At 36.9% G+C, this 13,132-nt stretch overlaps 1 protein-coding gene across 1 annotated transcript; it reads right to left on the reverse strand.

Annotated features, from left to right (window-relative positions):
• Nucleotides 1-2,492: 2,492 nt before the first annotated feature.
• sta (stubarista 40S ribosomal protein SA) lies at nt 2,493-11,831 on the reverse strand. The gene is made up of 7 exons (XM_068354025.1): nt 11,708-11,831; nt 6,218-6,353; nt 5,883-6,088; nt 5,409-5,567; nt 3,910-4,031; nt 3,532-3,790; nt 2,493-2,594 (listed from the first exon to the last, which is right to left on the reverse strand). The coding sequence occupies exons 2-7, from the start codon at nt 6,348-6,350 to the stop codon at nt 2,517-2,519; spliced, it is 957 nt and encodes a 318-aa protein (XP_068210126.1). The 5' UTR covers nt 6,351-6,353; nt 11,708-11,831; the 3' UTR covers nt 2,493-2,516.
• Between the last annotated feature and the right edge of the window lie 1,301 nt (nt 11,832-13,132).

Below are 13,132 nucleotides of genomic sequence, written 5' to 3' on the forward strand. Positions count from 1 at the left end.
AGGGTGGTTTTAGAAGAGGCAGGGGTTGTATGAATCCCATTTTTATAATTAGGCAGATATGCGAGAAATATTTAGCAAAAGGTAAAGAGGTGTATGTTGTGTTTATGGATCTGGAGAAAATGTATGAGAGAGTTGATAGGGAAGCAATGTGGAATGTGATGAGGTTATATGGAGTTGGTGGAAGGTTGTTGCAAGCAGTGAAAAGTTTCTACAAAGGTAGTAAAGCATGTGTTAGGATAGGAAATGAAGTGAGCGATTGGTTTCCGGTGAGTGGGGCCGAGACAGGGATGTGTCATGTTGCCGTGGTTGCTTGACTTATATGTTGATGGAGTGGTGGGAGAGGTGAATGCTCGAGTGCTTGGACAAGGATTGAAACTGGTAGACAAGAATGACCACGAATGGGAGGTAAATCAGTTGTTTGCGGATGATACTGTACTGGTTGCAGACGCAGAGAAGCTTGGCCGATTAGTAACAGAATTTGGGTGTGTGAGAGAAGGAAGTTGAGAGTTTATGTGGGTAAGAGTAAGGTTATGAGATGTACGAAAAGGGAGGGTGGTGCGAGGTTGAATGTCAAGCTGAATGGAGAGTTACTTAAGGAGGTGGATCAGTTTAAGTACTTGGGGTCTGTTGTTGCAGCAAATGGAGGAGTGGAAGCAGATGTACGTCAGAGTGAATGACGGATGCAAAGTGTTGGGGACAGTTAAGGGAGTAGTAAAAAATAGAGGGTTGGGCACGAATGTAAAGACAGTTCTGTATGAGAAAGTGATTGCGCCAACTGTGATGTATGGATTGGAGTTATGGGGAATGAAAGTGATGGAGAGACGGAAATTGAATGTGTTTGAGATGAAGTGTCTAAGGAGTATGGCTGGTGTATCTCAAGTAGATAGGGTTAGGAACGAAGTAGTGAGGGTGAGAATGTGTGTAAGAAATGAGTTAGCAGCTAGAGTGGATATGAATGTGTTGAGGTGGTTTGGCCATGTTGAGAATGGAAAATGGCTGTCTGCTGAAGAAGGTGATGAATGCAAGAGATGATGTGAGAAGTACAAGAAGGCCAAGGTTTGGGTGGATGGAAGCAGTGAAGAAAGCTCGAGTGATAGGAGGTTAGATGCGAGAGCTAGAAATATGAATGAATGGCGAGCAATTGTGATGCAGTTCCCGTAGGCCCTATTACTTCCTCCGGTGACTTGGATGACCGTGGAGGTAGCAACAGTAGGGGATTCAGAGTTATGCAGCTTCATCTGTGGTGGATAACGGGGAGGGTGGGCTGTGGCACCCTAACAGTACCTGATGAACTCAGTTGAGTACCTTGTCAGGCTGGGAGGAACGTATAGAGGAGAGGTCCCCTTTTTGTTTCATGTTTGATGTCGGCTTGCTGTCAAAACTGGGGGAAGTGCCTAGGTATATGTATGTTATACATCCCCAAAGATTGATTTCTTATATTTCATGCTAGTGACAGGAATCTTGTATTCTCTCAACCTATCCAGAGCAACAACCAGTTTGTCTGGATCAAGAACTTTCCAGATAGATCTTGGATGCTTAAAAACATTTTCGTCTTCTTTTCTTCCTCTCTTCTAAAGAAAATGCCCTATTCTGACTTGACCACCCTGCAGTACAAGATAACCCAAGTGTAGATGAACCTGCTACCCTAACAAAAAGTTTTCTATGGCTACAACACAAACTCACGCCGAATCTCATACTTATCAAGAACAAGGTTTTGTACTCATGTCAGAATAGTGTATGTAATAAAGAAAAAAAAATTCCCTCTAAATATATATTTGGATTTTAAGTGTATATACTATAGTTTATAAAAATCTCAACTACTCATATTTTATACACCTTCAAATGGGAGTAGATATATAATAATGCATTCAAAAACTTTGATAAGTAAATTCCAAATGATTTAAGAATGTAGTACAGTAAGTATGGGTACGAGGTGAAGTGGGAGGCAGAGCACAAGATGAAAAGATGAAGTGAAGGATTTGATAAAAATTCTAATTGAAGTTAGAAAACAAGAAGACAATCTTACCCAATTTATTAGTGGGGATGATGATGGTAAGTATGGATAGTTTCTTAAAACTCGAATGGCAACTTGCTGGAATGTGTGATCTTTAGTAAAAAGTTTGTTGTTCCTTCACGTATTTCTAAATATTTCAGTGTAAGAACTGGCTTTAAAGACTAGACACAAAACTCACCTTCATTGCATAGATTTGACAATACAGTATTAGTTTACTGTACATTACTGAAGACTATCAAGTGTTTTTGAAGATAATATATACACAATTATGATACCCGTCTCTGTCTGCGCTAAAGGAAACGATATAGCATTAACACTGGACGAGCATTACTTGAATTTGAAAAACCTGAAGCCTGATTGATTACAAAAAACAGGCCTTGAAACCAATGCTTCCATCTGCCAAAAAAAAAAAAAAAAAAAAAAAAAAAAAACCTAGAACTGACTAACAAATAGAACTAAAGGTTTATACAAACAATCCTCTTCAACTAGACTTTATTGATGTTTACCATGAGGTACCATCAGGGGCACCTCCCCAGTCATCACCAGTTCCTGCAGCAGGAGTGGCAGCCCAATCATCACCCTGTAACACACAAATCAAAAAAATTAATTCCATTTATGACTGAAGACTTAAAATGACTAGTAGCTGATCTACCTCTTCATAAAAATGATTTTAGAATAGTGAAAGCAATCAGTTCAATTAACAAGTGAATTACAGTACAGCATATGAGATCCTATTTTATAATTAAGAGAGACAACAGAGACGGGGCAAAACTAATTCTAAGAGGACAAAGGGGTTCAAAGTCAGTAGATATAAAATCTGACAAAAGTTTTTAACTTGTCAGTTATGTCCTTTTAAATATACAATATTTATTATGTTCAGTACCTTACTATGATTGTAAATACATTTCATTCTAACTTTTTAAAAACTAAGTAAACATTAAAACTTGCAGGATAGACACGGTTAAAACTCTAGGTTATAATACAAGTAAAAATACCATGCTTCCACCAAGGCAAAAGTTTTACAGTTTAGCAGAATGAATTATGGTAAACATTCATAAAAATATCTAATCTAAGATAAGATTAGGTAGGAATCAAGTGTCTGTTCAACAAAATTCATTTTGTGCTATCTACTCAAGGGAATACAATACATAATATATTATTTTCAAAACCCTTCCATGATATGAGACCAGAATGCAAAGCACAATTAATACTAAAAATTGCATGTCGCTAATAGTATTTAAATTGGGATATAAAATTTAGTTATGTTAGTTTAGAAGCATTCCAGTAAATTGTAAGTTATAGATTCTAAGTCATCTGAAGCTTGAAATAACAGACAAATTCTTTTTCTTAGGTATCTCATCAGTTCAAGACTGCTTACTGTATGGGGTCTTAGCTTTTAATCAGACAACTAATTCAGTAGGCAAAGACCAGGCACCTGACCACAGAAAGGTTTAGGGATTACGGTGAAATAACGAGGGAAAGCATTACAATCCTGAAATTCATATGGTACTACTTACAGCTTGACCCCAGTCATCAACAGGTCCTGCTGGGGCAACAGCTGCAGCTGCAGCAGCAGCAGGTGCGGCACCAGGAGCAGCTCCAGCCACTGGGGATGGAACAGTGGCTCCTGGAGCTACAGCGGTAACAGCAGCCTCCGGAGCGTCGGCATCAGTTCCCCAGTTCTCAGCAGCAGCTGTCTCAGCCTTCAACTGTTCAGCCTCAGCCTTAAGGGCCTCTGCTTTAGCAGCCTCTTCCTTTTCTTGTTCTTCAGGATCCCTGGGAAAGTTACACAATATAATGAAATAAAACAAGACAACTTTTCTTTCAGGATCTAAGTTGTTAAATGAAAAGGGGGAAAAATCCCAGAAAATGATAGCCCAAAAGCTTAAGCTTACCTGTAGAAGAAGAGATCAGGCATGACATCAGTTTCCCAGGGCAAGGTGCGGGATATGGTACCACGCAGACGAAGAACTTCACGAGCCAGCATCCACCATACGAGGCCAACTGAATGAGCGCTCTTGGTAAAGAAAACAGAAACGACCAAATTAATAGAAGAAATTTCTTTTCCATTTCAAATATTTCTCTTTTAAAATATGCAATTAAGGGGCCTGGCCGGAATGCCAATTTAGGGGGGTAAAGAAAGAAAAACACAAAATCATAAAAAAAAAAATCCCTGAGCTTCGTATGGCAATGGATGTAAAAAATATTTTGTTAAAATTCCTTTCTTTTAGTTACAGGGTAATTAGTAAAAGTAACTCTACAAACCATAAATATTGTTCCCTACAAAAAAATGCATTATTGTAAATTTTGATAATTATTACAGTTTAACGTAAAATAAAATGGTGACCAAAAAAGAAGCAAGATATTGAGCAAAATGATCTTCATTTAAGATCAAATTACGATAAATGACTTATTTTATTATTACCCAAAAAAAGAACATAAAACTCATAATCATGATTTATTAAGTGTCTTGTAAAAATAAAAAAATAACCTTAAACGCTCTTATCTCAAAACTATACTTGTTGACCTTCAAATTCAATAGTCTCCCTTAGTTTTAAAAATATAGCATAGAAACTTGGTATGTAACTTAAAAAATACATTATAAAACAATAAAATGAAGCCCTATTTTCCAATTTCCCCCCCCCCCTGCTTTTTAGGATTTTTTTTTTTTACCATAATGGATGGAGTGAAAAAAAGCTCTGGGTGATAAGGAGGATAGATGTGAGAGAGGCAAGAGAGCGTGCTAGGAATAAGAATGAATGGCGAGCGATTGTGACGCAGTTCCGGTAGGCTCTGCTGCTTCCTCTGGGGCCTTAGATGACCGCGAAGGTAGCAGCAGTAGGGGATTCAGTGTTATGAAGCTTCATCTGTGGTGGATAATGGGGGAGGGTGGGCTGTGGCACCCTAGCAGTACCAGCTGAACTCGGTTGAGTCCCTTGTCAGGCTGGGAGGAACATAGAGAGGTCCCCTTTTATTTTCTTAATTTTGTTTCATTTGTTGATGTCGGCTACTCCCCAAAAATTGGGGGAAGTGCCTTGGTATATGGATGGATGGAATGAAAAAATTCATCTGGCAAAAAAAAACTACTTTTAGAGAAGAAAAACTTCATAATATTGGAGGTCGATATCAGGCCTATACAGGGTAGTAATGCCACATCTTAGTAATAATTATCATTGGGCGAGATAGAATTTGAAAAAACACAAATTTTTAGGATAAATCGCCCTGGCGTCGCCAAACCGAAGGTCAGAGGCAAAAATACTATGCAGTTTGGAGATGTCTAAAATCACGTAATTAAGTGGTATGAATGTCATTAAAAATTGGCATTAGCCAGCAGGCCCCCTTAAATATGAGCTTTCATCATCTAACACAAGTACAATTTTAAACATTTGCTTACCTTGTTGTTGCATGGGACAGCAATGTCCACAAAGCGCAGGGGAGAGTCTGTATTGCAGAAGGCAATGACTGGAATATTCACATATGAAGCCTCAGTAATAGGCTGGTGATCACAGGCGGGGTCAGTGACAACAAGAAGACGTGGTTCACGGAAAGCAGCCTAAAATAGACAAATGATAGTACAAAAATTAATTCAAAGCAACTTAGAACTTTCAATAAAATAGTAAATTTCTTAAAATTATAATCATCTTTTTATAACAATAAAGATTATTAAAAATACCTTAATATTTATACCAAATTCTAATTTTCTACAATATCAAGTCTACCTAAAAAAAATTTAACTCATTACTCACAAATAAAAACTATATACTCCTGACAAACATTACATGGTATATGAAATTCATAGACAATAAGTGATCAAATATCATGCAAAGATGTGTAAAGTAAACTTTATAAAGGCATCAAGTTTTCTTACCTGGATCTGATTGGTGAATGCACCAGGAGTGTACCGCCCAGCAATGGGGGTAGCTCCAGTGTAGCGGGCAAATTTCAAAACTGCACGCTGACCCATGGGACGTGATGAAATTGTATATACATCAGCTGGGTTTTCAATGGCTGCAATGCTACGAGCAGCCAGCAGAATCTTTTCATAAGTTTTCCTTAAATGAATAATGTGTACACCTGGAAAAAGACAACACATTACATACAGCAGGAAATTCTACCTTTATTCTTCGTGCATCACTAAAAAATTAAAATTGAAGGACATGGATTTGCAAATCTGCAAGGTTTAGAGAAACTTCAGATGCCTACCATCTTGACGCCTCTTGAAGATGTACTGTTCCATTTGGAAGTTCACATTGTTGGCGCCAATGTGTGTTAATGCAGCAAGAAACCTTGTTACATCATTTTCTTCAAGGCCCATAACAGCTAGTCCACCCGACATTTTCTGAAATGTAAAATTGTAATCATACAAAGGTTTCTTTAAACCCATAGTATATAACAATCAAAATAAAATATACAAATACTCTCTCTAATACAAAATACGACATATGAATGAGTACAGTACATGTTTGTTTTCTTAATGGAAAGCAATGTTGTAAAAAGGGCACGAAACCAAAAAGTATGCCTCCACTAAATCTAACAGTAAATTGAAATTAGATTTTAATTAATTTAAAATGTGTAAGTGGCATAAATGACTGAAAAGATTTGTAAAATGTATGATATTACAGTTAAGTAATTGCAAGTGTTCCATTCCAGGTAACAGCCCATTCCTTAAAAAAAAAATCTACGGTAATTTTTTCAATTTTTTTCATTTCTATAAATCCAAGCTTTTGTAAACCCACTTAACAATTACACACCTGTCATATACACGTATTTTAGACATCTTTAAATATATGTACTGTAAATGAAACTTTAAAATCTGAATACAGTACTCATCAATGTACAATACTGTATGTATTGCTTGGCCAGGCCATGCCGTTGACCATACTATAAACCCATTTACTGTGGATAAGAGTACATCTGTATTTACAATTTACAGGAATTTCCTAACACTGATGTTACACTTGACTGTATCTGGGGCGTACAGTATGTATGATAGCGGCCACCTGTATGACGACAGGCCCCCTTCTTTTCAGCTCTATCAGAAACTTGTATAGAATAAAAGCAGTTCAAAATGTTCAATATACCCAGGATAAGTACTTACCAGATACAAACAGAATTATTTTGAAAAACCATCAAAATTGTTGTTACGATTTACAAGTCGAGCGAGCTCTGTACCTTGACAGGAAGTTTCTCACTCCTGAATTCCTAAAATTCACAGTAGATGGCACTAAATTCAACTGAGCTCTAGCAGCGGACTAATGATCTAAAGAGGCAGTCACGACAATTTGAAACAACCCAGTCGGACCCCTCTTGACCTGGGAAATTGCCGGAAGGCTTTTTTTTTAATCCAATCAGAATCCATTATTTCCAAAAATCAAACACGATACAGTAATGGGAGCATCAAGGGTGGGCCCCGCAATGCTCATTCTTAACCCAAAAGACACGAAGATGGTAACAAATCAGTGCAAATATACTAGTGTATATCCAAACTGATTAATAATACAGTATATTGTAAAGATTGCAAATTTTACCAAGAGTCCTATAATGAATTTCCTCATTATTTGTACGAAATGGGACTCTAGGAGGATTACTGCGATGATTGTTCAGTATTGTATTGGGGAAATGCATTTGAAAGATACAACTCGAAGATTCAGACTTCGTGTAATAGCACTGTTGCAAAGGCTATGACTCATCCCTGAAAATTAACCTCAAGTAATATAAATAAAACTTTAATTGTTTGTGTTAAAATCTAGGGGTGAATGCAGTACATTAATACAGGTGTTAACTTTCTTATTACTTGTATAATATTCTTCCTTAACAATGAGTGGTATCTTGCAGGAGTGAAACGGGTTATGAATCAAACACAGAGTTAGCTAAGACTACGTTAGTGTAAGGGGACGCCACCATTAGGTAAGGACACGGCTTGTAGGTCAAGTTATGTGTTCTTGTGTATAGGTTCTGCAAAACGCAGGTTCGAGGTAAGTACTCAGTGTTGGAACAAATGCAGTTTTTGTGCTACGGCAGCCATTACTTATAAAACGGGTAGAAAATTTAAAAAATTACCACTTTCTATACATGCGGGAGGATCTGGCCGGATGCTGATATACAGTACAAAGGCAACCACGATAGAATCGCAGTGGCACATTCTGGAAAGGAGTGCCCATAGAAATTTGGTACTCAGAAACACTTTTCCAATGTACTGTGTTCAGCAGTGATTCCTAGAGTTCCTAGTGTAGAGTGAAGGTATTCATTGCATTAAATGATGTTTACCGATTAAAAAACTGTCCAAACCCTCTAAAAGTATTCATTCCAATGCATGATTCCCAGTCTACTTAAATTTGCGCTCCCCCCATTTCCTGATCTGCCCAACCTATTCCTTCTTCACATGCTGGTCCACCAGAAAGACAACAATTATCCCTAGGAAAGGGGATACAGTATAACCAGCTGGTAGCAATTTCAGCAACTATGCTTAGTTCAAGTACAGCTATATTTGTTCATGTTAAAAAAATACTCTCCAACGCATGCTGGCATGCGCAGCACATCCACGTATCACCTACCAGAAAGAGGAGCAACGGCAGTGTTAAATTGTAAGCTAAGCAAGCCATAGCAGATCAAAACCCATTGAACCAAGTGATTCTGTTTAAGGGGAAATGGTTATCTTTGTCTGAAAATTTTTTTTATCAAGTTGGTTTGACAACGTACGAAATACAAAATTTAGTGTTACCGTGCCAAGAGTGTATACAGTTGGGAAGCAAACAGGGTTGAGACTTATGCTAAGGATCCGGAGGGCCCCTTTGGCAAGTAGGGGAGTGTATGTATGATGACAGCCAGCTAAGAATATGGCTCTAAGAGAGTTACAGGGGGCGTTAGTTGCCTTTAGGCAAGGACACTTCTTGTTAGATTAGGTTGGGAAGTTTAGGGTAAATATAAGCTTCTCCTTTCTTAGCATCAGAGAAAAAGCACTGAACACGATTCTGATTGGTAAGAACGAGCATAGATCATCATCTACACTAAACTTCCCAACCTAAACTAATCTACTAGCAGTGTCCTTAGACTTACCTAACTGGGGGGCTAACAACACCCTGAACTACATTAAACGGTTTCATTGTAGTGTATTACAGGGCAATATAACCTAGGAAAACAACTACTTTTTCTTATAGAAAAAATTACGCTCTCTTCGAAAATGACACTCGTTCCCGTCGCAAATTTTCAGAAATATATATACATCTATATCCTCCAATAATGAGACCCCCAGTGGGAACTCGGGGTTTTGGGTGGGGAAAACATACTGGGGAATCGATATATAAACGTAAAACAAGTCTTTTCTTCTCTATACATTACCTTCTTGAAATTATAATATCCGGAGGAAAATACAAAACAGTATATCTGGATAAACTTTGGAGGCGCCGTTACAAAGATTGTGTCATGAAAAAATACAGTAACCAGTGCTGCCAACGTCCGATGTAGATCAAATGTTATTTTGTGACCTGTCATACTACTAGGCTAGGTTAGGTGGGTTTGTTAGGTTCTGTACCCTTTTTGTACTTTTTATATATTGAGTAAAACTTATATGGAGAAATTATTTAAAATACATATGGAAATATCTACCATCACTATCTTTAGTAATGTCAGCGTGCCGTTGGTAACTTTGTGTACCATACGTCAACATTAGTAACACTGTGTATTATTGGTAACGTTGCTAATGTTATCGTTCGTTCGTAAGAGAAGTGACACCGTGCAACTCAAAGTTATCCGAATTGGTTGATCTGTTTGTTTCCGATTGAAATGAACATCAAATTCGGTTAATTCACGTTATTTACTATAGGAAAACAATTATATATCGTTTCCCGAGTATGTTTTCCCCACCCAAAACCACGAGTTCCCAATGGGGGTCCCCCATTATCGTAGGATATAGATGTATATATATTTCTGAAACTACTCATTTGCGACGGAAATGAGTGTCATTTTTGAAGAGCATAATTTTTTCTATAAGAAACTGGGAGCCTTTGTAAACGGCCAGATCCCGTAGAAAACAGGAATATTCTGGACTAAAGCCATCGTTCTAAAAACGATTTTGGTGGGAGAAGCTGACTTAAAAAACCCACCAAACCTATGCTAAAAGCTGTATCCTTAACCAGGGGGGCCTCCCCCCCCCCCCCCGGACCCTCCCCTTACACAACAGTTTCCTTACCTACGAGTACGACGGGAGAAGCTAACTTAAAAATCCCACCTAACCTATGCCAAAAGCCGTGTCCTTACCCAGGGGGGCTGCACCCCCCCGGGACCCCCCCCCCCCCCTTACACAACATATTTAAGATCTGTAGCCCATTTCCAAACGTTTTTATTCTATACAAGATAACAGTCGGAGCGACAATAAGCAAATTGGGACGCTTGGCCGTAGCGCTACAAATTACCCAGAAACTGTAGTTTTTTTTTCCTAGGTTACATTGCCCTGTAATTCACTACAAAAATACCCATTAAACTGCCTTACTCTTAGGACAGGTTTAAAATCAAGAGAGTTATGGAATGTATATATGATAGCAGCCACCTGTATGTATAATGAAAGCAGGATATGAATCCAAAGGTGTAAGGGGGTTGCAGGAGGGCATTAGGTGGGGATGATTATGTTAGTTGGTGTCCATTTACTACGCACGATGGAGGAGCTGGCCGCTGATGTACAAAGGCTCCCGAGTTATGGGGTATGGCCGTCATTATTTGTACAGCCCCTTCCGTCTAACTTTATCGTAACTGACAGTAATAAGTCTGTACGTAAAATACACGACCTGGAACACTTTACAAAGTACTCTGTGATTACCTACAAACTTCAGATACATTTTTAGTTGAAAATAGTTTAATGGATATGTGGCCTATATTACTATCAATCACAAAGAGTACCCGTGACTGAACTGAGGAATTCTTAAAATTGAAAGTGAACCGCTCAAGTATAGTGACCTGAAAAAAGTGATTTAGGGTACTTTTGAATGGGAAAATGTCACAATTACTATACTTTTAATCATTATATTCATACCATTAGTATTTAATGTAATCTTTATTTCTTGTTGTTAATAAAAGTTTTCTATTAATCTATAGTGAACAATAAAACCAAAGCTTTTACAATTAATCAATGGTGAATAAAAACTTTTTCTATTAATCTATGGTGAAGAATAAAAACTTTTTCTATTAATCTATGGTGAAGAATAAAAACTTTTTCTATTAATCTATGGTGAAGAATAAAAACTTTTTTTATTAATCTATAGTGAAGAATAAAAACCGGTAAAGTTTTTCTGTATTACAGATTCTTATTAAAAACCATCTAAACTTCACAGTACAGAGGCATGACTGCCATGTTACCAGATGTAATTGTTTATAATTAGTAAAATTAAGTAATAATAATCCCTCAACATTTCATATGAACTCGTTACGCATTTCTGGTTTGTGGCTTCTAAAACCCGACATTTGTAAATAACAAAATAATTCTCTGGACAAACTTATCAAGTTAGGTACTTGTTTACATGGAAAGCACTGCCGTTGGGTTACTAAAGTTTCATCTACGAACATCCAATTTATATTCAATAAAATTCATATAAAAACCTTAGGAAATTATTACCACATGATTCAACTTAAAAATTAAATACAGATAACAAGGGAACAAAACTAAAATCTTAAGATATAATGCATAAAATATTGGAAACTTACGGCGGCTTTCCGCTTTGCGGGGACGACTTGTAAGGAAGGAATCGGCAGATTTAAGTAAACACTAGCGTAGCGCTACTAGCAGATAGACAGTCAATCTAGATTTACATAGATATCTAACCTTTGAATTCTTAATTTTTATTTCTTGTTAAAAACCGTTTTTAAAAAACATAGTATTAATTAAATGGTTATTTATATCAACTTTATTAAATCTAATGCATTATAAGACTAATCTATTAGGATTTTATGGACTACATTAACTAATTTTGCTATTAATTCATGGAACACATTCGATATCTGTTTTTTTCGAGTTCTTAATTTTATTTCTTTGTTTAAAACCCATTTAAATACATATTACTCATTAAATAGTTACTTATATGACATTAATGAAATTTGATTCATTATATGACTATTCAGGTTCAGGTTCAGGTTCTGGGGTGAGGCATAGCCTTTACAACGGCGCCTCTGTGTCTTTTAGTTTTGTGTGTTCCTTATTTTCACTAGTTTTTCTCTTTTCATCCACATTTGTTGTAGTATACTTTTCTTATTTTCAATATTCTCTTCACAAAAAAGGAATTTTCCAACTGTTTGTGCACTATCTTCTTTGTATGGTTGTTGAAGCTCAATTGTTTTTATTCTTATATCACTAAACTGTGGACAATATAATATAAAGTGGTTAGCATTTTCTTCTACATCACAGAATACACAGTTTATATTTCCATCTTGGTGTCTGTTTCTTATATTCAAGCCCAATGAGTTTGTCCTTGCTCTAAATAATAAAATTGACGAAAATGTATTGTCATACACTTCCTCCTCCTTGATTTCACTTTTCCAGTTTTTATACAAAATTAAACTCTCCTTACACTCCATTTCACTCTTCCATTTGCTTGTGTCCCATTCTCTTGTTCTCTTCTTTATGTCCTCTTTCGTACATCTCTTGACTTCTTTCATCGCCATCCCACATTCTTCAGCATACTTCTTCACATGCATCCACCACTTCCTCTCTTTTTCTTCCATATCATTGACTATTGCTGTAAGTAGGTCCTTTTCTCCCTTAAAAATGCTATTAAGGTACCTCAGCTTACCATCCATTACCCTTGTTTTCATAGCTGATGCTCCTACATCCCCTCTCAAGGCTACAATTGCTGTATTCCTTACACCCCCTAACATCCTTCTATACACTCCATTCTCTATTCTCTGCAACTTTTCTATTTCCGTTTCTGTTAAGTTAATCACATTTGTTCCATATAATATAGAGGGTAGTGCTACACTTTTCCAGTATGTTTTTCCTATCAGTATCTTATTACAGCTTTTTTCTATGATCGAATAAGTAAGATTGGCTAGCTTTTGCGCCTTAACTATCATTTCACTTTTCTGTGTTTTGAACATATTCCTACCATCATCTACCTTGATACCTAGGTATTTAAT

Source organism: Palaemon carinicauda, chromosome 30 (assembly GCF_036898095.1).
Source record: "Palaemon carinicauda isolate YSFRI2023 chromosome 30, ASM3689809v2, whole genome shotgun sequence".
Lineage (NCBI taxonomy): Eukaryota > Metazoa > Arthropoda > Malacostraca > Decapoda > Palaemonidae > Palaemon > Palaemon carinicauda.